At 32.9% G+C, this 23,364-nt stretch overlaps 1 protein-coding gene across 2 annotated transcripts; it reads left to right on the forward strand.

The window, feature by feature from the left end:
- The first annotated feature begins 426 nt into the window (after window positions 1-426).
- LOC110019422 (receptor homology region, transmembrane domain- and RING domain-containing protein 1-like) lies at window positions 427-21,397 on the forward strand. 2 transcript variants are annotated; one of them, XM_020717063.1, is made up of 5 exons: window positions 427-638; window positions 778-1,037; window positions 16,322-16,546; window positions 18,750-19,154; window positions 20,250-21,397. In XM_020717063.1, the coding sequence occupies exons 2-5, from the start codon at window positions 890-892 to the stop codon at window positions 20,837-20,839; spliced, it is 1,368 nt and encodes a 455-aa protein (XP_020572722.1). In that variant the 5' UTR covers window positions 427-638; window positions 778-889; the 3' UTR covers window positions 20,840-21,397. The 2 variants fall into 2 exon arrangements, with proteins under 2 accessions (XP_020572722.1, XP_020572721.1); XM_020717062.1 differs by having other exon boundaries at window positions 787-1,037.
- Window positions 21,398-23,364: the final 1,967 nt, after the last annotated feature.

Genomic DNA, 23,364 nt, shown 5'->3' on the forward strand with positions numbered 1-23,364 from the left:
AAATTCATAATCTTTTAAAATTATTAATTAAAAAAATTAGATTATATATATATATAATTGATGAGTAATATTTTACAAAGATTTAATTGACTATAATGCTATTAAAATTCATAATCTTTTAAAATTATTAATTAAAAAAATTAGATTATATATATATATAATTGATGAGTAATATTTTACAAAGATTTAATTGACTATAATGCTATAAAAAGTTATAATCATTTAAAATTATTAATTAAAAAAATAGAATAAAAATATATTAAAATTTATTTAGATGATATTTTAATATAAATAGTAAGTTTTAAATCTCATCCTAAACCCTTAAAATTTTTTGGCAACATGATTATAATTTTCAAAACAATTCTTTATTTAGGAAACGCTCATGTTAATTTTTATGTTTGAAATAATAATATAAAGGAGCCGAACAAAAATAGTATTTTTTGAGGAGCCGAAGAGGCCGGTGGACGTAAAACAAACCCCATTAGAAATCCAGCTCTTATTGGGAATTTCAGCACCGGATCTCAACATCGCCGGCCGTTCCCTTCTTCTCCTTTTCCTCCTAATTTCTCCTTCTCATGGAAGCCGATGTCTCCATCCTCTTATCTGTTTATCTAGTTTGGTCGATCGGAAGTCGCCAGGTATGAAGTTTTTCTACTCCTTTGTTCTCGATTCTACTTGAAAATTCCATCTTTTATTCGGGAAGATGCCCTTTCAACGCTTAGGCTCTATTGTGCTTTATTTTTAATGTGTTCGTTTTGCTTTTCTGATTCGCAAAAGATCATCCAGGAATCCAGCAGGAACGGGAAGGGTTGGAAGTGGATTTAGCTCTGCGAATTCTCTGTTTGCTGCATTTGATCGGGAATTGTACGTTTTATTTGTTGAATTGGATATGGGTTTGCTGAATACAAAGGGAGCAGGGTACCTTTTGGTACTTTTTTGTATTGTTCTTAATTCATTTGTTAGGCTTGCTGGAGCAAATATAGTGGTGATTGGGAAGAACGTATCTTTGTCATTTAATGATCTTGAGGCCAATTTTGGTAAGCTTTACTGTTATTTTCATTGTATTTTAGGTTTTTTTCTCAATTCATTTATTGTTATATCTTTTTCTTGTTGGAGTTGTTCTACAATCATAGGACTTGATTGTAATCTAATTTCTTATATGAATATAGTTTTTTTGTCGTTGGATAGATGAAGTTAGGTCAAATTCTTGTAGTAAGCATTTCATTTCTTCATCCATGTTTAGACATATTGTTGAATTGCATGGATAAGTTGAAGCAGTTTCTAGTGGTAAATACCATTTTTTAAAATTACGCAATTGGATACTGAGTTTCTTTCATTCGTGAGGTGAGGCGTAAGACTCAATATGTTTTGATGCGTAAGTCTCAAAATTTAAATTTTTTTTTAAATTAATAAATATTGTATTAACTATAAATTATTAAGTAAGAAATAACATATTGCTATTCTAACTTATTAACACCTTAAATGGTAATTTAATGACATTTTAAACAGTATAGAGTTGTAACTTGTGTAAAATTTAAAGTAACACATTAATATCCTAATATCAAATTATGAACTTAAACAAGTTATACAAACATTAAACATCAAATTAAGCTACAATGTTAAAATAAAATATTAAAATATTAAAACATAATAATTAAAATGATTTTAACATAAGTCTCTCGCTCTCATTCATACTTTCTCTCACTTAAACAAGAATATAATAAGTCATCAATATTTGAATTTTTAACTTTAAAGCCCCTATTACTCTCACAACCCAATCAATTTTCATTAGAATAATCAACATAATGAATTGTTTATCATCATCAATTTTCAATTGCTCTTTATTTTTAATCCAAATTATCTTATATTTTTCAATGAATAATCATCAATAAAAATATTAATTAAATTAATAATCATGCTGATAATTAGAACTTAAACTACATATATTTTTATGGTTTTTTTTTTCTTTTTTTTTATTTAGTTTGTCATGTGTGAGGGTTAATATGTGAAATATATTGATATTGCTTTTTGTTTGATTAAGAAAAGATTATGAATACCTAAAAGATTTGAGACATTTTTTGAGGCGAGGCGCATCTCAAGGTGCTCCTTTGCTTGGGTGAGACGTACGCCTCGACCAAGGACAATGAGGGATAAGCTTCATTGCTACTTTTTATAAAAAGTGTTAAGGCAGGACTCTAGACGCACCTCATATTGTGCTGTTTTAAACAAAAGTAAAATCTGATGTGATCTAATGATAGTATTTTTGCAGGTAGAGCTAATTCGAATAAAGTGAACTTGAGTGTATTAATCCTTACTTCATTCAATTGCAGTAGTCTTCATTTCAATAGAACAATCTTGTTTATTATTCTCAATCATTGGTTTTAATAAATTCAATGAATTTGAACAAAATAGAATCAGTTAGCAAAAAGCTAGATCCATCTTGAAACCACCTCTCCTTACTGCATCCTCATCCATCTCTCTAACTCTGTTTTCTTCATACCCTGCTTTTAAAGGGTCTTAGTTGTTTCTTTTAAAAGATGGCTTTTTAAGTATTGTTTCCGATTTACTCTTTTAAACCTTGATACTGTTTTATTGTGTATCATTTTGTTGTGATTTATGGGCTCAAGTCACTATTTTGCCTGGATGGATGAGCTGCACAAAAATTTAGATACCTACTAAGAGAGGGATTTTCTATTTGAAAACCTCATTGATCATGTTACACTGGCCACTTAACTATAATTTTGTGCCTTGCTTAAAGGGAATGCATTCTATAAGGTCGTACTCTCTCTTCTTATTTAGGATTTTGCAGCTATAATTCTCATGGAAGAACTCCCAAATAGCATTGATAAGTTGTATATTGGTTGTTTCATTAGCATTTTCAAGTTTCTATGATTTAAAATTTTGCTTTTCATGCATACTATCACATGTTTCTAGTGAAAATACCATAGCGTACAGAGGAGGAAAGTAAAGTTGCTTTTGATAAGAGAAATACAAAATAGAAATGTCCAGGCGTTTAATATATTTATACAACAATATTGTACTAGTTGCTTTTGATAAATACAAAGACTGTATTGTCTTGATTTAGTTATGGATAGGAGTATCTATTTTGCTTCAATGGTTGAGATTTGTTGTGTTTTTATTGGATGCCAGGAATAGTGGTTGTTACTTTTTGATTGCATTTGTATTGGCTGGGTTGGTAGTATTATAATAATTCCCTTCAATTTGATGGTTGGATTGTGGATCAATGGCTTGTCACATAGCAGAGTCAAACTCTTGTTAGGAAGAACTTTGGTGAAATTGTTTGCATTCTAACTTTGAAAGAGCTGTGATACATAATAATTTTCTTGGGAAGAATACATTCATGTATGAAATGATAGTCAATCTTTATGTGTTGTAGGAGAATAAAATATGGGGTTATTGGCACGAGCTATGACAATAATGCTATCATTAGCACAAGGGTGAGTATCTATATAGATGTGTAGTTCCTGTAAGAGATGATAGCCATGGCTAGCATAGCAGAGTAAAACTCTTGTTAGGAAGAACTTTGGTGAAATTGTTTGCTTTCTATCTTTGAAAGAGTTGTGATACATAATAATTTTCTTGGGAAGAATACATTCATGTCTAAAATGATAGTAAATCTTTATATGTGTTGTAGGAGCATAAAATGTGGGGTTATTGGCACGAGCTATGATAATAATGTTATCATTAGCACAAGTTTGAGGATCTTTATAGATGTGTAATTCCTGTAAGAGACGATAGTCATGGCTAACACACCCTTTTTTTTTTTTTTGTAGCTGATTTGGCTGGAATTGATATTGTTTTTCAACAAACCAAGATAGAGTAGTGTTGCCAAGATAAACATTGTCAGATGCATCACCCTCACAATCAAAATAATAAAAAAAAAGGCATGAAACATGTGAGCCCTTTTCTGAATTGGAAGTTCCTATTTGGAGGCTCGTTTGATATAACAAAGTATATGTTTTATTATTTGAAAATGGCAATTTAGAGGCTGATGCATATGTTGGCAGACTTTGTTTAACCTAAAGGAGATGTTCAAGATAGTGATAATAAGATAATAGAGTAAACCTACTAGTTTGCGATAGAATTCTAGATAGTAAAAGAGTTGACATGAGTCCATATTGGACGGAGTTCTGGATGGAAGAGAATTGGAGACAGTTTTGCATTCAAACATTTTGAATTTGTGTAAAATTAATTTTATGTATTTTGACTTATTGAGAGGAATATCAAATGACGTGTTCAGCACATTTATGCTGAGAAAGTGAGAAATGGTCCTGTGATTTTTCATATTAACCTTCCAATTGAGTTTGTGAAGAAGCACTGAATTGCCTCTTGGTTCTTACCATTAAGAAGTATGTCGTCAACATAGATTAGAATACATAGGCAAGTTTGTTGATGAGCGTAGATCATTAGGGATGGACTGGTAGCACTAGATTGGAAATCTTGTTACTATAAGTGAGTTGAAAGAGTTGGATTACATTGCCTTGGAGTTTATTTAAAACTATAGACAATATTCTTTAATAAGCAAACATAGTTAGGGTATTGGGCATCTTTGAAGCGATGGGATTATGCCATTTGAACTGTCTTATCAACTTGCCATGAAGAAAGGTGTTGGATACTTTCAATTGGTGAAGCTTCTAGTTATTTATAGATACATATAAGAGCAATATGATGTTAGGCATTTTGGTGTTTGACCTAATTTTTTTATTGTAATTTATATGATGTTTTTCTATATATCTTGGGGCTAGCGTGCAATCCTGTCATTTGAGTTGCGTTTAATTTTAGAAATCCACTTACTGCAGAGAGCATTTTGCCTTGGGGAAGGCGGAACAAGTGCCTAGGTGTTTTGAACTTATAAAGCATGAAATTCTGGATATATATATATATATATATATATATATATATATATATATATATATATATTGAATTTTGTTGTCATTGAAGGGTAGAAGTGTATCTTTAATGAAGTTGGGATTGGAATTGTTATGCTGATGATTGGTTGGAGAAGAAACAGAAAGGACACTTCGGCTCATAAGATTTGTTTATGGTCTTTGAATAGAGATCGATGAAATGAAAGTTGATGATAGGATGGATTGTTCAAATGGAAGTAAGGTTAGTGATCGAAATGGGAGCAAAAGTGAGCATGAGAGTGTTTATGGCCAAGGAGATTCAGCTTTAGGAGGGAAAGGACTTGATGAAGTGATATTGCTTCATCGAATTTTACATGGTAGGTGGCATAACAAGAGATGATCACTTTCTTTGTGATTGAATTATAGTTTCTGTAGCTTTTGTGGGAGACCTAGCCCGTGAAATACAAATGAGATTTTGAGACTAATGTAATTTAGGAAGATAATAACTAAGGGTACCACCTTGAACCAATGGCTTTGAGATGAGGATATCGTGGTGGTTTGTTATGAAGATGCTAATATGGAAATTAGAAAATAGTTTTTTTAGAAGTCAAGTCCAAAGATGGCGACCAAGTTTTGTTTTATGTGAGAACGTTCAAACCGTTTCAATAATGTAATTTTTTTTCTTTCAACAACATTTTATTCTAGGGTATAAGGACTACTCGATTGATGTGAAATACTAAATTGAGAGTACATTATGAATGATAGTGTTATTCTATTTCCATCTCCATTTGAATAGAAAGTTATGATAGAAGTATTAAGATGTTTCTCAACCATTGTTTTGAATCGAATGAATTTTTGAGTTGTCTCATGTTTGTGTGCCATTGGAAGTGTCTAAGAAATCTAGAAAAAGTTATCAATGCAAAAAATATAGTATTTGTCACTTTGAATAAAAATACTTGAAAATGGTCTCTAGACATCAAAATGGATCCCTTCAAGTGATTTGTATGTTATGTATCTAAGTTAGAGCAAGGAAGTTTGTGATTCTTTGCTAAATGACACGAGTTCAGGTTATTGTGCAACTAGCAACAAAAGTATAAAAATACTTGGGTTTCTAAGATGGCATTGCCATAGCTCTTCCATGGAATGCTGAGATAACAAAGGTAAATTTTGTTGAGCTAGATGGAGATGGTCGATGGTTGAAAATGTACAACCCCATACAACTAGGTCCTTTAAGAAGAGTTTGATATGCTTAAATTTGGATATGGTATTTGTTAGCATTGAAGGAGATGGAATATTATTTTTTGAAGTGAGTTTGTGAATAGAGAGGAGATTGTGGGAGAGTTGAGGAATACGTATAATATTTTGATGAATAAGCTTTTGTTAAGCTTGAAGAAGGCCTTGACTAGCATTGGAGATAGAATTCGATCCTTGATATACTGATTCTTGTTGAAGTCAGCTAGAATTAGTAACTAGGTGTGGCATTGTTCTTGAGTCCAAATACAAATTATTTGCAAAATTCTGAGCCATGAATAAGTCATGTTGATCTAATGCCAAAGGAATGTAATCGTGTTGTGTGGTGCCGACATTGTGCAGCATAGTGTCTTTATCCATATAATTGGCATTCGATATTGAATTGATGATATTAGCTCTTCTATTTAAGATAGTTTGATGTTCATCCATATTTGATAGATCTTGAGAACTATAATCTCAATCTTGAGAAGAATTGAAGAAGCAATCTCTCTCTACCACAAGTAATAGTATATATAATTGTTGGATCAATTACTTAATCAATTGCTTAATTATTGTGATATTCATGAGTGACCTCCGTTGTGAGATTGATTTTTTTCATGCATAGAAGTGAATATAAATTATTGAGGTTGATCAGAACCAATTTTGTGTAAATGGCTATTTTGAAGGCTTGATAGTTTTATAATAGAACATTGAAGATTTAAAGAATGATGTCTTCAGGAATGATTTTAGAGCCAACGATTGCTATGCTGTCATATTTGGTTTACAAATATAGACTCAAGGTTTAATTTTCATGGAAAAATTATGTTATTCGCCTTTTAATTAAATGATTTTTGAGTGATTTATGAATTGGAGTCACTCATTAATTGTTAGCCGATCTTCACAGCCTCATTTAGGCCGAGTAAATTGGGCATATTAGTAATGACAATGCTAGAATAAAGAGCAACAATAAGGTTTTGATGTATGAGCATCCAATTGCTGTAATGTGATTGATGGAGATTTGACCATTATCATTGGACTAGTAGTCGAGTTATTTACTTATCTTGCAAAATAGTATCCTTGAAAATTTCATAATTTGATTGCACCGAATAGGGTAGTGGTTGACATTAGGTTGTGCACAATTTTTTTTTTCTTTTCATGTTCGACATACAAAAATTAAGGTCAAGAGGAATGGTGATTTCACCTATTTTGAGCAGAGAAATGTCTTTGCGTCGAAGGAGTGGGGCAAGGAAGATGAAGCTGATAGAATCGTTTAGATTTGGAACATGGTACTGGGAGTAGGGAGGGCGGAACAAGTGTTCAGGTGTTTTGAGCTTATAAAGCGTGAAATTCTGGAGATATATATATATATATATATACAAGGATGCTGGCGGCTAAGGAGGGAAGTGCTCTGTTAGGGTTTCTGGAACCATGGTGAGATGTTGGTGGTGTTCGCGCTGATGATTGGTTGGAGAAGAAACAGAAAGGACAGTTCGGCTCATAAGATTTGTTTATGGTGTTTGAGTAGAGATCGATGAAATGAAAGTTGATCGTAGGATGGATTGTTCAAATGGAAGTAAGGTTAGTGATGGAAATGGGAGCAAAAGTGAGCATGGGAGTGTTGATGGCTAAGGAGATTCAGCGTTAGGACGGAAAGGACTTGATGAAGTGACATTGGTTCATCGAATTTTACATGGTAGGTGGCATAACAAGAGATGATCACTTTATTTGTGATTGAATTATAATTTTTGTAGCTTTTGTAGGAGACCTAGCCGGTGAAATACAAATGAGATTTTGAGACTAGTGTAATTTAGGAAGATAATAACTAAGGTTACCACCTTGAACCAAAGGCTGTGAGATGAGGATATCGTCGTGGTTTGTTGTGAAGATGCTAATATGGAAATTAGAAGATAGTTTTTTCAGAAGCCAAGTCCAAAGATGGCGACCAAGTTTTGTTTTGTGTGAGAACGTTCAAACCGTTTCAATAATGTCATTTTTTTCTTTCAAAAATATTTTATTCTAGGGTATAAGAACAAGTAAATTGATGTGAAATACCAAATTGAGAGTACATTATGAATGATATTGTTACTCTATTTCCATCTCCATTTGAATTGAAAGTTATGATAGAAGTATTAAGTTGTTTCTCTACCATTGTTTTGAAGCGAATGAATTTTTGAGTTGTCTCATGTTTGTGTGCCATTGGAAGTGTCTATGAAATCTAGAAAAGTTATCAATGCAAAAAATATAGTATTTGTCGCTTTGAATAAAAATACTTGAAAAAGGTCTCTAGACATCAAAATGGATCCCTTCAAGTGATTTGTATGTTATGTATCTAAGTTAGAGCAAGGAAGTTTGTGATTCTTTGCTAAATGACACGAGTTCAGGTTATTGTGCAACTAGCAACAAAAGTATAAAAATACTTGGGTTTCTAAGATGGCATTGCCATAGCTCTTCCATGGAATGCTGAGATAACAAAGGTAAATTTTGTTGAGCTAGATGGAGATGGTCGATGGTTGAAAATGTACAACCCCATACAACTAGGTCCTTTAAGAAGAGTTTGATATGCTTAAATTTGGATATGGTATTTGTTAGCATTGAAGGAGATGGAATATTATTTTTTGAAGTGAGTTTGTGAATAGAGAGGAGATTGTGGGAGAGTTGAGGAATATGTATAATATTTTAATGAATGAGCTTTCATTAAGCTTGAAGAAGCCCTTGACTAGCATTGGAGATAAAATCCGATCCTCGATATACAGATTCTTGTTGAAGTCAGCTAGAATTAGTAACTAGGTGTGGCATTGTTCTTGAGTCCAAATACAAATTATTTGCAAAATTCTGAGCCATGAATAAGTTATGCTGATCTTAAGCCAATGGAATGTAATTGTGATGTGTGGTGCCAACATTATGTAACATTATGTCTTTATCCATATATTTGGCATTCAATATTGAATTGATGAGATTAGCTCTTCTATTTAAGATAGTTTGATGTTCATCCATATTTGATAGATCTTGAGAACTATAATCTCAATCTTGAGAAGAATTGAAGAAGCAATCTCTCTCTACCACAAGTAATAGTATATATAATTGTTGGATCAATTACTTAATTATTGTGATATTCATGTGTGGCCTCAGTTGTGAGATTGATTTTTTTTCATGCATAGAAGTGAATATAGGTTATTGAGGTTGATTAGAACCAATTTTGTGTAAATGACTATTTTGAAGGCTTGATAGTTTTATAATAGAACATTGAGGATTTAAAGAATGATGTCTTCAGGAATGATTTAGAACCAACAATTGCTATGCTATCATATTTGGTTTACAAATATAGACTCGTTTAATTTTCATGGAGAATTTATGTTCTTCACTTTTTGATCTAATGATTTTTGAGTGATTTGTGAATTGGAGTCACTCATTAATTGTTAGCTGGATCTTCACAGCTTCATCTAGGTTGAGTAAATTGGGCATCTTAGTAATGACAAGGCTAGATAAAGAGCAACAGTAAGGTTTTGATGTATGAGCATTCCATTGTTGTAATGTGATTGAGGGAGATTTGACCATTATTATTGATGGACTAGTAGTCGAGTTATTTACTTATCTTACAAAATATTTTCCTTGAAAATTTCATTATTTGATTGCACCTAATAGGGTAGTGGTTGACATTAAGTTGTGCGCAATTTTTTATTTTTTTTCATATTAGACATACAAAAATTGAGGTCAAGAGGAATGGTGATTTCCCTATTTTGAGCAGAGAAATGTCTTTGCGTCGAAGGAGTGGGGCGAGAAAGATGAAGCCGATAGAATCATTTAGATTTGAAACATGGTACTTGGAGGAGGGAGGGAGGGAGATGAAGCTAGATGTGCTCCCCAATCCTTAGAAACTAGCGTGGCAAGACATTTGCTCTAGTACATGAATAAAATATAGTATTTAGAGAAGGAAGCACATAAGTTACTTTTTGATATTGGTGAAATGGAAAGCAAAATTGTCCTGTCATTCATTGTAGTCCTATATTTATATAATAATACCAGGAACTGTAGATAAATACAAAGAATATTTTGCTCTTATTCCGTTGTGAATGGTCAGACTTGTTGCTTCGAAGGTTGAAATTTGTGCTATTGGTTGTTGGCAAGGATGGTAGCCGCTGCTTGTGGAATGCATTTTAATGGCTGAGTTTTTAGTGTTATCATCTAGATAATGTATGAATTATAATAATTTGGGAAATTTTGAGAATCATAGGAAGCAAGTTTTTCCCTAAATCAAATAAAAAACTAGCGAACAAATATATGAACACATTCTCACCTTTTTTTTTTTCAAATCAAATAAACCATTAACAGTTTATTTCTTGGATTTGTAGTTCTATTTTAGTTTTGTTTTTCTTGTAAACCTGATTGTGTTGACTTCAAGCTAATGAGATTTTATGTTTTAACTTGAGGAGCTGGGAAACTATTATAAAGTTGTAAGTCGGATTTTTATGTTATTTTTTATTCATTGAGCTTTGTATGCTATACATGCATGGAATTTTAGTGGAGCGGCTAAATAAACCGTGAACTTGCATGGGTTTGCACTATGACTAGTTTAAGCTGTGTATATTACTTATGAGGATTTATGCTAGTGTGAAACATATAAATAACAAACTTCTACTAAGCCTTATGATTATTAGCTGACTTAGCTTTCCAGAAAATATTTAAAATTGCATTGTTAATCACCGTTAAGATAAATTGTGGCTATATCTTTTACTGTACTTAAATTAACAAAGTGTGAAAATCTTGTTTATCTCCAAGCGAAATGCTCTAGCATGCCTCATATGTAGAAGTTGTAGGTGTGGGTAGTGTCTGAAATTCAAAGTGGTCATTGTTTTTACTATTTACTAATCGTTCCGTGTGGCTTTCCTCGAAGAGATTCTGAAAATTCAACAAGTCCGTTACTTTTTCTTATTCTTCCATGCATGCGTATTTAAATCTATAATTATAAAAAATTTCTACTCCCAAATGGTCATGGTGTTATGGATAAAATTTTGATTATTTTAAGAATAAATGTGAATTTCAAATTTCTCTACAAAATTATGGGGAAATCTCCAAACATATTTTACTGATTTTTTTCCATCATAAATTTGAAAGTATAAGAACAACTTTTTTAACATAAAAAATTAAAATCATTTATGATTTATTTTCTTATAAATACCTACAGGCAATTTTGAAAGCTTAATGAAAAACATTTTCATCCAGCAAATAATTATTATTATTCAAAGATCTATTGTTTCTTATCAAATTCAAATATTCATCTTGCTAGCTTTTTTATCAATGATTAATAATTATAACTTGGCCTAAACTAAAAAGAATTGTGTCGCCATCCATTGATAATGAATTCACATTGGTCACAAATGACATGTAGGGCTAACAACACTTGGTGTGTGTGTGTGTTTTTGTGTGCACGCCTTGGATCATTTGAAGTGTCATTGTAGGGCCAACAACACTTACATGATGAGAAAATCTATAATCAAGATATGCACTGATTGGTCGTCATCATGAAGAATGGAGGAGAGGCATATCCTTGTTAAGGTTTTGTGCTGGTACTTATTAAAAGAGACAATATACTCTTTCATGAAAAGGGGAGGAGATATTGAGATTGGGTAACTAGGTCATGAATAATTATGGATGATTACAGGGAGTTCATTTAGAGACGTGGAAGAAAAAACTCATGAAGTTACAACAACAAAAACAAGCATTTATCCCACTAAGTGGGGTCAGCTACATGAATCATTTTTTTAGCATTGTGTCACATTGAGTGCCATATTTTCATTTAATTCTAATATGTTAAATTTTTATTATACAATATGCCCAATTCTTTATAATTTTACCTCTTTCTTTCTTAACATAAGTTGAATCTAAAACATCACTCTCTTAACTCGATCATCAAATGGTCGACATTTAATGCGACTAAATCATCTAAAATGATCTAAGATGACTCTCTCTAATCTTGTCTGCCACTGAAGCTACACCAATTCTATCATGGATATATTTATTTCACATTTTTTCTCTAAGTTTCAAGCCACTCATCCACTTCAGCATTCTCATCTCAGCAACAGTTAACTTTGTTTTATACTTTCCTTTTAAAGGCCAACATTCTGCGCCATAGAGCATTGCAGGTCTATCCACCATCTTATAAAATTTTCGTTTAAGTCTAAGAGGTACTTTTCCATCATACAACAGACCCGATGCATTCCTCCACTTCAACTAACTAACTTGAATTCTACTAATAAAATCCCAATCCCCATCTATATCCCATCTATATCACCATCACTTTGAACAATAGACCCGAGATATCTAAAGCATTCACACCTTTTAATGATTTGATCATTCATAGTCACAACTCTGTCACTAGCGCTACTACCACTAAAATTATATTCATTGTATTCAATTTTAGATTTACTCAACGAAAGCCTTTAGACTCTAATGCAAGCCTCCATAATTCAAGTTATTCTTGAACTCTTTCTCCAATCTTATTCACAAGAAGGATATCATCAGCGAAAAGCATACACCAAGGTACATCCTCCTGTCAATGTTCAGTAAGAGCATCCATAACTAAAGTAAAGAGGTATGGGCTTAGAGCCGTTTCCTGATGTAATCTAACTGAATAGAAAAATACTTGGCCGATCCTTCTGTTCGAACACAAGTAACTATACGTATCTAATGATTTGAGATAAGTCATATCAACACTTCTCTGCTCTAAAACTCTCCAAAGGACTTGGAATTTTTCATAAGCGTTTTCTAAATTAATAAAAATCATATATAAATCCTTCTTACTTTCTCTATACTTTTTCATTAAACCTCTCCATAAATGTATAGCTTCCATATTAGACATGCCCGACATAAAGCTAGATTGATTTTGAGAAATTTTTGTATTAGGTCTTAATCTATATTCAATTACCCTCTCCCATAATTTTAAAGTATGACACATAAACTTAGTTCCTCTATAATTTGAACCCTATTGTGCACCCCCTTTATTCTTAAACATGGCGACCAAAATACTCTTCAATCACTCCTTTGGCATTATGTTTAGTTTTTAAAACACTATTAAAGAGTTTAGTAAGCCAAGATATTCCCAAATCTCCAAAATATTTTCATACTTGAATTGAGATATCATCATGCACTACTTACTCATTTCTACCCTTGGTTTTCTTTCAAGCTTCATCAACTTCTTTATTAGTAATGTGACGATAAAAATAAAATGTTATTATTATTATTAACGACATTAAGATCACTAAGGTCGATCGTATTTTCTGAAACTTTATTGAAAAGTTTATCAAAATAGCTTACCAACCTATGCTGAATATCTTTCTCTAAAAAAATATTTTTTGATTTTCATCTTTAATGTACTTTTCTTGAATTAAATCTTCTTTTTTCTCTTAATTTAGCTAGTTTATACATATATTTTTCACCCTCTTTAGTGTCTAATTTATTATGAAGTTTATTAAAAATAGAAATTTTAGCGTCACAAATTGTTCCTTAGACTCCCTATGAGTCACTTTATATTTTTTTTCAGTTCTCTAAGCTTTTACATTTGAACCAATTTTTATAAAACACTTATATTTTATTTTTTCTTGCACATTATTATTCCACCAATAACTATTTTTATTTATAAGAGTTTTAATTATTTTTATTTATAAAAATTTTTCTTTTTTATTTTTCAATTACATCTTTTGTCACTTGCTTAATTGTGCTTGTTACTTTATCCCACATAGAATTAACTTCTTTATTAATATCCAAAATTTTGAAATCTTGAAGTTTACTCGTAAAAATATTTTTATTTTTGTTTTTTAGATACCCCATCTAATTCTATGAAAATGTTTCACTGCATTATTTATCTTACAACTTCTCATCTTAAAATTCAGAATTAATAACTGATATTGAGTATTTAAAATTTTCACTTTGAATGACCTTATAATCTTTACATTCTCGACGATCTTTGTTTCTCATAAAAAAAAATTAATTTGTTGTTTCCTCATAAGAAAATAATCAATGTGTTTTATTAGATCATTCTTATAAGTAATAATATACTCATCTCTTTTCTTAAATGAAGTTGATTAATCATTAATAGTTATTAGAAAGTTTTGATGATATATCTGCATTACCATACAAGAAGTGACGTGATTCTATTTTAAGAGGTTATTAATTCTTCCATGAAGAAGGGACGAGAGACATCTACAAGTTAAGGGGAAGTGTTAGTAGTTATTATAAGTGGCAATATACTCTTCCATGAAGAAGGGAGGGTATTTAGATCGGGTACCAAGATTAGGAGCAACAATGGATTGCAAAGAGTTCATTAGGACACATGGTTCTAATGACCCATGAAGCTGATTAGCCATTAGCAGTTATTAGAAAGTTTGATGATATATCTGCATCACCATATAAATGTTTTAGGTTATTAGAACTATAGTCCCATCTTTTAATTTTAAAAATAATCTCAATTACTAATTGGCATCCAACAGCATTAATACTTTACCTTTGAATTTTAAGGGTTGAATAGAATTATGATAGTTAGAATTAAAGTATAAATTTCCTTTTATGAATGCATTATCATGCATGCTTGAGCTATGAAAAGAGTTGTGAAAATATCAAGTGTTAATCCCGGTTTTGAATAGTGACCCCTTGGATATTTTTATTATAACTCCCAATTTAGAATTGTATTATATCTAAAAATCCATGTAGACCCTATATATACTAATGTGATCATTTGGAATGAAAAGACAGACTATTTGAGCATAGAACTCCTCTAAATGTCATTTTTATATCCTTGGTTAACTTTTTTTAATCGTTCTATTTTTCCTAATTTATATTACATTTTACTTGCATTCTTTATATATTTCAATTATTTTGCAACGAAATGAATTTTTTTTTCTTTTAAATACTATATGTGTACAGATGTATCATCCGGAAGAAAAAATGTAATATTTATCTTCTTTACACAATATTATCGATGCCAGAATTTAATTAATCTTTTCTTTTCTTATAACTATGGCACACTAAAACTAAATTAGGTTTGAGAATTTATTTTTTTAGTGGGAAAGTTCCAAATGGAGACAAATAAAGGTTCACATAATTTAATTTTTTCTTTAAACTTTGCAGGCATCCGATTGGCAACGCACTTAGGTTCAATAGGAGAATTCAACATATTTTAATCATCTCGTGTCTTCAAGAAAATTTGAGCCATTTAGTTTGCTTCCTACGTTTAGTGTTCATTAACCATTTTTTATCCCTGACAGAAGCCTGCATCTCGATTACATCATAAAACCTTAGGTAGTAAATATATATCCCATTTATTGACCTCCTTCTCTTCTGTCAAATTTAGTCATGTTTAAAAAAATTGCTCAAGTTTGTTCTTATAATTTTTTGTTGCTTTGTTTTAAAAATTTCTTCTCCTTTCTATACTTGTGGGACAACAAACACGCATGATTTATTTACATCATGTTAAAAAATTTGAAACCAACCAGATAATAGGTAGATAGATAGATAGATAGATAGATAGGTAGATAGATGGATATGTAGATAGATCTCTCCCATTCGACATGGGCTCAACCTGTCTCCCATTCACAATGGTTAAAGATGGAGTAAATAGCTTTGGAAATAGTTATTTAAGCTATTGTTAACCATTGTGAATGGGAGACGGGTTGAATTCCTAAGAATTATATAGAACTGAATAATCTGAGTTTTATCTATTTTGATAAATAGAAATGAATTTTATGTATGCAGAAGGGTGAGAAGTGCTTGGACAGCCAAAGTAAGTTACTCTTTTGTTAATTTCATTTTAATAAACTATGTTTTGGAAGATTTTGTTTTCTTATGTTAAGGAACTGGCATGTTTGTTGTCAAGTGGGCTAGAACCTATTGGGAAATTGACTTGATGGTATAAATGACGAAAAACGATGTGCTTTTTGAACGACCAAAATCTGCTGTGAGAAATCCCCATGGAAGGATTGATAAACGCCTAAGAGCAAAATCATCATTTTGAATTTGCAAAACAAGCCACACCAGCTTCTACGATGTGATGTATAGAAAAGTTTCCCTTTTACCATATTCAATTTGAAGGAGCCATGCTTTTGTATTGATTGATTCCATCTAATTTTCTGTATGGTACTATTTATGTGCTATAATATACATTTATTTTGCATTATATAAGAATATTTAGATGATAAATTTCCTAATTAGGATTTCCTTGTTGTCATCTGCAGCTCCATCTGTTAAAGGATCTGGTGAATGTGGGACCTTATATTTAGCTGATCCGCTTACAGCCTGTACTAGCTTGAAGAATAAGGCAATTGAAGGCCAGCTTTCTCCGTTTGTGTTAATTATAAGAGGGGGTTGCGCATTTGATGATAAAGTTAGAAATGCACAGAGTGCTGGGTTTAAGGCTGCTATTGTGTATGACAATGAAGATAGTGGCTCCTTAGTTTCAAGTTAATATTCTAAACTTGTTTTAGCAAATTTACCACCAAGTTTTTGTGAGTAATTCTCATGTTTTTCTTTTAATATTCTTAGTTCATCCTTTAATAAAATCATAGATGCAACTGTTGTTTCTTGTTGTTTACAAATCTTTTATAAAGATCATGGATTGCAGATTTTGGTTCGCTAATGTAACATTATATGAGCATGCATAATGATTGATAGAAAATCAACATGAGCTGATAAAACTAATTTGGCATGATTTAGGAGGGGTGCACTAGAGGTAGATGTTATGCAAAGAAATTTACTCAAAAGTATATCTTACATCTGTTTTTTCATTAGGAGTTAATTGAGAACAAGGATTCATTAGGTGAACCTCAAATAGTATGTAGCTGTTGATGATGATAATTATATGGGTTTCCAAGGATGCTGGGCTTAGTTTGTAGACACAGAAGCAATTCTGTGCATGGAATACTTGGAAAGCTGCTTTATCAGACTGTTCCTAAAATACATTAAGTGAATAGTTGTGCTCCTGTATATTTTTCTGAATGGTACAATATTAATTAATTTACTAATTAATCTTCCCTTTATAAAGTTTAATAGAAGTTTTGTTTATTATGTTCATTTCATCATTGATTTTATTGAAATTGTTGATAAGGAGATTTTTTTACTTTGAATATTATTTGCTTAAGCATTTTGTAGAATAAGATAATGAATTAGGTTCTTGTTCATGTCTTTTGGTATGAAAAAATGAAATGGTTTAATTTCTATTACCGTTCTTAGGGTTTCAGCTTGATCTTGATAGCTTTAATTATTGTGAATTATAAAAGACAGAAGATTTGAAAGAAGACTATTGGATATTTAAGCTAGTATTATGTTGGTTAACAATTTTTATCCACTTTCTAGAGTTTTACTCCTTAAAATTTAATGAACTTACTCATTGTTCAATTTATCATGCTATTTCATCTGCCTATATCATTTGCTTAGTGGATTAACTAATTATGCAAATCTTTAATGGATCAACTAAACATTTAGGGTATGTTTAGCTTGAAGCAACTAAAGGGAATTGAAATGCGTTGTGCTTCATAATTCTATGCCGGGTGTTTGGTTTCAATATAGCTAAAGGGTAATAATGGGATTAACCTACGAATTGTGAACATATGCATTTTTATAGTGCCCATTCCCTACTCAATCCTATTGAAAGTGGGAAAAATTTTTTTTGGGACATTACTTTTTCTCACATCACCTCTCTTTACAAGAAATAAAAATTCAATTTTTCATTAACCAAGAAGTACAGAAAAAGTCGCTCTATTTCTTCTCAACTAAATAATTGAGGTCAAACCAATTTTCAATTCAAAATCTAAAGCCTGGGGAGTGGGTAACCATTTGTTATTTTCTACACCAATAAAATTTTCAATTACTGAATGTTGGACTAAGCCCAGTATTCTTAAATATGTTAACCATGGTCTCTGTTTATATCGTTCCTCACTGCACTTGAACAGAAATTTTTTTTGATATTATCAAGCGCCATGCACCGAAAGTGTACTCAAGCACATGGATCTATTTTGGGAGTCACCAACTGTTGAACTTTGGTCAACCATGGTAGAAATAGCCAAGACCCTCTGCAAGTAACTACTTCATCAGAATCAGCCTGTGGGCTCTGTTATTGTTTGTTAAAAAGTGTGGATCAAAAGGGTTTTAAAGCTGGGCCTGAAACACATTAGGTAAACTTATTTTCGTGTTTTACTCCTGTGAGAGGGGCCAACTATATTTAACCTGCATGCTGTTAAAATATTTTTATAATGTTCTTACTGACACGAACTTAGCGAACATCCATTTATATTCAATTCAAATGCATTAAACCATTATGTAGGTTACCATTGTTGGGAAGTCCCCATGATCCATTACACCAGGCAATGTAAATTCTGTCTCTTCAATTCAGAAGCTTTATACTTTGCTCCTAAAGTAATTTTGATATTGACAACATTTTAAAGTTCTTCCATGCCACCCTACTTTTACCCTCATTTTCCTCCGACTTAAAACTGATATTTGATTTTGCATTTCATCTTGGTGCGTAAAGTGAGATTAATATCTGTATTGCCACGTCTTTATAGTGATCTATGTTTTTGTTGTCTTTTTTTTAAGAGAATGATATTCTGCAACCAGCAAATTCATTTTGCTTCTAATATTAATGTTGATCATGGATATATATTTCAGTGGCAGGAACTCCAGCTGGCATACACATACATGCAGTTTTTATCTCTAAATCAGCTGGTGAAACTTTGAAGAAATATGCTGGTCGTACTGATATTGAGCTGTGGATTATTCCAACCTTTGAAAATTCAGCATGGTCGATCATGGCCATCTCTTTCATATCTCTGCTAGCCATGTCTGCTGTGCTTGCAACATGCTTCTTTGTACGCAGACATCGTGTGAGGAGAGATCAGCCTAGACCTCTCAATGTGAGAGAGTTCCATGGAATGAGCAGCCAGTTAGTAAAAGCAATGCCAAGTCTCATCTTTACCTCTGTCCTGGAAGATAATTGTACTTCAATAACATGCGCTATTTGCTTGGAGGACTACAGTGTTGGAGAACAACTCAGAATTCTTCCATGCTGTCACAGTAAGTTTAACTCATTTTGTAATTTTATGTGCGCTTTATTTTGCTGGTGGATAGAGAATATATTTTATTGTTTTGTTCTGCTTCTTGTGATTAATTGAATACTTCCTTAGAATTCTACTCATCATGAACTTAAGTTGGGTTGATTGATGTGCTTGTTTCTTTGTACGTTCTCTTTCATTTATAGTTGCCTTCTGGAGTATGGAATAGGTTTATTTGGGAGATGGAGGGAGATGGTTGGAGTAGCATCTATTGAAGCTAAGTTGAAAATAAATAAATTATATATATATATATATATATATATTGATGTGTGCTAAAAAATTCACTGTGGTTGAGTAATGAATTATGCAATTGGTAGAAAATGCATCCATTAGATGGTTAAATAAAATTATTGTTGAAGGATTAAGAAGAAAAATGGGTGGGTGGACCTAAGGTAACTTGGGGATTTATAAATAAACTGTTTTGACACATTAGAAACTAACAGAAAATTAGTATCCATAAAGCTCAATCAGGTTAAGGATAGTGATAATATTGATGTTGTTGAACTAAATAAAAAAAATCTAATTTTTGTGTCACCGTTGGTTTCAGTGCAAGTACGAAACATAGAGCATATCTAGTAATATTTCTTTATGGATCTATATAAAGCCATCATTTTTTAATTGACCATATTTGGGAAGTTACTGTTTTCCTGCTAAAAGTTAAATTTCCCTGTACTGATTTTAGTGCAGTTGTTTTGATGTTTATTAGTCTTCGGAATTAGACTATCGTGTTTTGAAATGTTGATTAATGTTTTCTTTTCATAATTTGACAATAGAAAATCTGAATTTTGAAGTGTTAGAAGCTGTACACCCTGTAAATCTGGATCATGAAAGCACATGAGAACACATGGGAAATAATGACATGCTCGAAAAGCTCAGTAACATCTTAGCTTGCTCTTGTGATGCCTGCAGTGTTTAGAATCACTATACTCTGCAAATTCTCTTTTATAAACTGCTATCATCTTCAATATCAATACCAGTCCATCTTTTTCATCTTCATTTCTTATATTTTCGTGGTAATGTCTTATTTTCTAAGTTTCCTTTATCCTTGCATGTGCAGAGTTCCATTCATCCTGCGTTGATGCATGGCTTACTTCCTGGAGAACATTCTGCCCTGTCTGCAAACGTGATGCGAGAATGGCCATGATGAACCCACCCGCCTCCGAATCAACTCCCCTGTTTACTCCTGCCGCTGCATCCTCTCCAATCCTATCATCATTTCGCTCATCCTTCCACTCATCAGTCGCAGCTTCTCCATCTGCAGCCATTCCAATCGGTTCCACAGCGCCTCACTCTCTGCTAACCTCCAGAACCCATTCCATCTCCAACATTCCTCGCCCACCTATCCCTCATAGATCCTATAACAACTTGACATCCATCCACCCAAGCAGGAGCACTGCAGAGCTCAGGAATGCTACCTCTTCTTATAGATCTCATGCTTCCAGTCTTGCATCAGCTCACTCATTGGGTTATCCCATCTCTTCCTCTTTTATCTCCAGGCATGGTTCTAATTATAATCCTAGTCCTAGTTATGCCTCCCCTGGCTATCTCGGCAGGTCTTCAAGCCGTCATTCATATCTTCGACATTGTGAATCCGGAACGAGCCTCTCTGCCATGGAATCCGCACATTCTCTTCCAGGACTTCCTTAAGCTTATCATTCATGATTCCACCTCAATTGTTTATCTACTGACAGATCCGAGCCGGTACTGTGAATTTAGAATGAGCTTGATGAGCTTATCTTGTGCTTTTCCAGGCCATCATTTTGCTTATTTCGAAGGCCTGGCTTACATGAGGAAGTATTATGTGGATGGAGCTGGGTGCTTGCAAATTGTGCCGTAATGATTGAAACTTATTTTTGGCAAAGCTGAAACGGAGAGTGGATTGACCTTTTGACATTTTTTTTCACCGGTGGATTTGGTTTGGTTCTTCAGAAGTTTTGTTCCTTTTCTGTGGTTTGGTGTATATATATATATATTGTTGTTGAGAAGCAGATGGTAACCGTAATTTGTTTTCAGATTTGTACTAATTACTGAGCGATTTTCTGCGAGATATATTCGCTAAATCTTGCACATCATGAATCCAATGATACCTCAGATCAACTTGCTTCGAACATGAGTGGAAATGTGAAATTCTAACTGAGATGAATTGCATGTGACTATCACAGTATAAGAAACCATCTTGATTATGGCCCAATTTTTGCAAGAAATTTTTTATCCACAAGACTGTTTGCAAGCATCTGCGACTGCAATATATTTGGCCTTAATAGTTGACAAAGTCACAAATTTTTGTAGTTTAGATTGCTATGAAACTGCTTCTCCAATGAATGTAGCTAAATATCCTGGAGTGGCCTTCTTTGAGTCCACATTACAGAGCATATTTGCATCTGTATAACCAACCAAGATACGATTACCATTTCCAAACATAAACACACTTTGAAAGAACTTCTGAGATACTTGAAAATCTACTTAATTGTTGTCCAATGCTCTTTTCCTGGATTGGAAAGAAATCGACTAACAATTCCAACAACATCAACTTTGTGGTGCGAGGGTATAACCAAGAATATGGTGTTAATTAATTCAAAACATTTAGCCCTATGACAAAGATGATGACACACCGAGTGCTCTTTACAAGTGGCTCATCCTACAATATGATGTCTCTAATGCATTTCTACATGGTAAGCTTCTTGAAACTGTTTATATCAAGCTACTGATATGCTACATTGATCATCAATTCCAAATCATTTTGGCTTGCTTAAGAAGTCCTTATATGGACTTAAATAGCCACCGAGACAATGGTTGGCAAAGATCTCTACATTTTTCTTCCACGAAGTGTTTCAAATCAGCAAGACGAATCCATCTCTCCTAATCTCGCATAACTCTAACCCTCACATATATATACTCCTTTATGTCCATGATATTCTCATTACAGGACATGACATGGCAGCAATTGAAGCACGCACATCTCACTTCAGCTCTTTAAGTTCCAAATCTAACATGTAGGACCAGTATCTCAGTTTCTTGGCATTAATGTTACTATGTGAGATTATTATATTTTCTAGGATCAATAAAGCTACCTCACTCAAATACTCCTTCAAGCTAATATGAACGGCTATAAGGTGGTTGTGTCACCTTTACCTAGCAAGCACGAAAGTGGCTTTCTCACCTCCCCTTTGATGGATAATCCCGCCGAGTTTCATTAACTCACTGGAGCACTCCAATACCTAACAATTATGCAAACTGACATCTCCTTTGCGGTAAACTTCCTGTGCCAACACATGCATTCCTCCACAACATACCACTATCAAGTTCTAAAGCGGATACTTCATAACATCCATGGCCCCTTGGATAATGGACTTCTCCTCAAGCCAAGTGATCTCACACTCCACACATACTCGGACAACGATTGGGTTGGTAATTCAGAAAACTGGTGCTTAATTATAGGATTCAACACTTTTTTAGGTACCACTCTAATCTCATGGGCAGTCAAGAAGCAACACATCGTGGCTCGTTCCTCCACCAAAGCGGAGTTTCGTGCCTTGGTGACAGCGGCGCGCGATACTCTTTGCTGAATTTGGCTCTCCACAATCGGATCCCACCAAACTTTCGTGTGATAACCTCTCTGTGATGGCGATTGCTATGAATCTAGTCTTCCACGCTCACATCGAGCATATTGAGATAGAATATCATTTCACCTGAGACCAAATTCAATTCAATTTTCTTCAAATCCACTACATTAACACCCAAAGTTAACCAACAGATATGTTAACTAAATCTTTGCCAAAAAAAAAAGACGTTTAAATTTCTACAATCCAAGCTCCAAACTTCATCATCTTAATGAGGGGTAATAAGGCAAAGTGGAATAGGTTAATATATATTAATCATGAGTCACACTATAAGGGTATGTAAAGTAATTTTCCTCCTCTAGAAACTTATTTACTGAGCATGTATGTTGTACCGTAAGGTAACTGTGGGCTGCAATGGAGTAATGTGATTCTAGGTTCTCTTCTTCCTCATTTTAGCATTGCATCTATTTAGAGAGTCTGGAAGTAGTCTTCCCTGTAAATGAGGAAAGAATTTGTACTACTTCACTAGACGGCCTAGAGAGATTCTTACGATCAGACGATATATTGCAAATATTTTAGTGTTTTAATGATGTCAGAATTAAGTGACCTTAA

The sequence above is a fragment of the Phalaenopsis equestris genome, unplaced genomic scaffold, assembly GCF_001263595.1.
Source record: "Phalaenopsis equestris unplaced genomic scaffold, ASM126359v1 Scaffold000055, whole genome shotgun sequence".
In the NCBI taxonomy this organism is placed as follows: domain Eukaryota; kingdom Viridiplantae; phylum Streptophyta; class Magnoliopsida; order Asparagales; family Orchidaceae; genus Phalaenopsis; species Phalaenopsis equestris.

Bases quoted from the DNA above. Each gene is read 5' to 3' on its own strand.
- LOC110019422 (XM_020717063.1), top strand. From the start codon at position 890: ATGGGTTTGCTGAATACAAAGGGAGCAGGGTACCTTTTGGTACTTTTT. The intron at 1,038-16,321 runs GTAAGCTTTACT...TGTCATCTGCAG, and splicing joins TGATCTTGAGGCCAATTTTG to CTCCATCTGTTAAAGGATCT. The intron at 19,155-20,249 runs GTAAGTTTAACT...TTGCATGTGCAG, and splicing joins AATTCTTCCATGCTGTCACA to AGTTCCATTCATCCTGCGTT.